The 3,247-nt window shown below is 57.0% G+C and overlaps 1 protein-coding gene across 1 annotated transcript; it reads left to right on the top strand.

Moving 5' to 3' along the window:
• Window positions 1-36: 36 nt before the first annotated feature.
• Window positions 37-3,247, top strand: POSPLADRAFT_1110409 (hypothetical protein; the record flags this gene model as incomplete). Its single annotated transcript, XM_024483362.1, has 2 exons — window positions 37-125; window positions 736-3,247. Coding segments are annotated over 2 exons (2,601 nt in total), but the record flags the coding sequence as incomplete, so codon positions are not given.

A 3,247-nucleotide genomic window follows, 5' to 3' on the forward strand; every position in this document is an offset into this window, starting at 1 on the left:
GCCGGTCTTTCCCGATTAAGTATCGAACCTCGCGGCATGCCTTCACGACGGCTACCGGTCCGAAGTGGCCATATGTTACTCTTCATCTCCGCGTTCGGCATGACGTCACTCTACCGATGGACTTGGTATGTGCCTCTCGGTGAGGCAGGTTCTTGAGGAACAATGCAAAGCCCCTTGTACTCGTATGCCACTCTCGAATAGTCGTAGCGTCCTGTGTAGTATAAAATCGGTCGTACTTCTCTCTAAAAACACAAGATCCGTTCCCCCCCCCTCGAGTTCAGAGCTCATAAGTCGAGTTCGCCCCGCGTCTAAGCTTTCAACTGCGTCACTTCGTTCCTCACCGTGTAACCTCGAAACCTTGTCCACTGCGTCCACTCGTCGATACCGTCTCGACGAACCTTTCGACTTCGACTACTGTCGAAGAACTGCGTTGCACCTCGAACCGCGTCCTAGTTAAGTCCCCCCCCTATCGAATCGTGTCCCTGCTCTCTACGATACGTCGAAGAGCTCTGCCGAGCTTCGATCGTCGCTAACTTTCCACAGCCTCCGAGTAGCTTCGACGACGTGTCGAAGCCACCTCGTACCTTCCCTAGCGTTCGTAGCCTTTTCCGAAGGCGTTTCTCGTGTTCACTCGAACCGCGGGACACCTTGCTGCTAACTCCCCTCTCATTAGACTATAATCCGTCTCTCTAGTCCCTTTAGGTCGCACCCAGGTTAGGGGTTAGGGTTTCGTAGGTCGTATCATTTCTGGAGCCCACCGCGAGGGAGTTTCAGGCAAGAATTCGTCGCTTTCGGGTTTCCGAAAACGTCTCCAGTAGTCACCCGCTCGCAAGCGCGTGAGGCTGCTAGCCGCAGCGCCGCTGAGAACCTCGACAGCTCCTCTAGAACGCAATTGACTCCCTCTCCAACAATCCCCGGTGACTTCGACCGCGACGAAGAAGACGAGATAGACCAAGAACTCCAGGACGACTTCGACGAAGAACCAATCCCTTCGACCGCCGAAGAACACACTTCGTCCCCCGAGCTTCTAGGCCTCACTACTTCCGACTACGACTTTTCGACTCCTGATCTTTTCGAACGATCCAGTTCTTCGCCCGAACCCGAGGATCCCATCCCAGCTACTTCGAATCTCGTACCTCCGACTCCGTCGTCTTTTCGCGCCCACGCTCAGCCGCCCATCGCATCCTCTTCGCGACTCTCAGTCATACCTACATCCGACCTGGCACCTCCGCCACCATTAACACCTTCGAACGCAGCTTCGAACTCCAACCCCGCACCGCCCGCTCCTACGATTCCTTCGACTACTACCACGTCCTCTTCGAGCCCAGCTCCTACTACCACTACAAACATGAGTCAGAACACGAACGCACCGTTGATGCCCCCGCGTGGTCATTCGACGGCACCAACCTTCGACCCGTCGGAAGTCCGTTTGCTTCGGCGTTACTTCCAGGACCTCGAGGCATTGTTCACCCGGTGTCAGATCACCGACGAAGCAGCCAAGAAACAGTGGGCCGTTCGGTATCCTTCGATCGACGTCGCCGATTTGTGGGAAACCATCGAGTCCTTCATCGACGTAGCCAAAAGCTACAACGACTGGAAAGCCGACGTACGAGCACTCTATCCTGGCGCCGACGATACAAGAAAGTGGTCGCTGGCGGACATGGACCAGCTCATCGGAGAACGTGCTCGTATCGGAATTCACAACGCGGCAGACCTAGGCTGCTATTACTGTGACTTCATGGCCATTACGAAACATCTCATCGCACAGCATCGGCTCTCCACTATCGAACAAAGTCGCGCATTCCTTCGAGGATTCCAGCCAGCATTGCTCGCACGGCTCGAGACCCGCCTGCATCTCAAGCATCCCGATCACTACACCGATGACCCGTACACCATGGCAGAGATTCACGCGGCGGCTACGTTCATCTTACACGGAACATCGAGCACACCTATGACAGTGGCTAACCAAGCTACCGCTTCGACGTCGAACACTTCGACAACGGTGCCCCCCGGGATGATCAAAACCAAAGACATCTCGATGATCATAGAAAGCCTGTCAAGAACAATCGCAACGCTTATTCAGCCGACGACACACGCTACGCACAACCATGCCCCCGCACCGAGACAACAAGCTGCCGTCCACATCCACGAGAACAGCGGAGCTGAACAGACGTGCCACTACTGCGGCAATCGTGGCTGCAGGGTAGGCACCTGCGAGTTCGCGGAGATCGACATCCGGGACGGCAAGTGCAAGCATAACACTGAAGGAAAGATCGTCCTTCCAAACGGAAGCTTCTGCCCCCGCACTATCCCTGGTCTCACGATACGAGATCGAATCTACGAGTGGCATAGAAGAAATCCCGCAGCACCCGCCGCTCCGACGATGCTCTTTGAGATCGACGATCGCTCGACTATGCAGACCTTCACGCTCAACACCAGCAGCAGGATTGAGGCGCTCGAGCGAGAACTCCTTCAGCTTCGGAAGCGCAGGGAGGTCTTCGACGGCGTCGAGATTCTACAGCGGAAGAAGCCCACGACGCCAGCCGTCCCGAAGAGCGCGGAAGCCTCGGGATCTGGTACATCGAGAGGGGTGGCGGCACCCTCGAGTACTTCGACAAGCACGGCCCCACCTCCGACGATACCAGCAGCAGCACCCGCGTCGTCTTCTTCCCCGCCTGCGCAATCCACGTCTCACCCTATTACTACGTCCGCTCCCCCAGCACCACCAGTACACCCCTTCGCAAACGCGCGCGACGCAACCTACGCCCCACCGAACGTTCGAAACTTCGCAACTCCGCCGAAGCCCTCGAACGACAAGGGCAAGGAGCCAGCGTACAAGACCATCGTCCCCGTTATCCAGCCGAAGCTCGCCGAGGAGATCTTCCAGCGTTCGATGAAGTCGCCGTTCGTCACGCTGACCCCAGAAGAGTTGCTGTCAATCGCGCCCGACGTTCGAAACAAGTACCGCGACGCCGTCACCCCTAAGCGAGTCTCGACGGAACCCGTCGCGTCGGCCCACATCGTAGAAATCGGCGCCGACGAGGTCACGGCCGTCAACCAGCTCTCGTGTTCAGGTGCAACGTTGGAACCCGGTGCTACAATCGTCCCCGACCCCTATGAAACCTATCTGAAGCACATCCCTCACGGCGAGCACCCCGCAGAGTTCACCGTCGCCCGCGATTCGAATGCGATTCGTTCGATCATCGCGTTGGTCGACAACAAGGAGCAAATCGAATGCATCGTCGAC

The sequence above is a fragment of the Postia placenta genome (assembly GCF_002117355.1).
Source record: "Postia placenta MAD-698-R-SB12 unplaced genomic scaffold POSPLAscaffold_157, whole genome shotgun sequence".
In the NCBI taxonomy this organism is placed as follows: domain Eukaryota; kingdom Fungi; phylum Basidiomycota; class Agaricomycetes; order Polyporales; family Adustoporiaceae; genus Rhodonia; species Rhodonia placenta.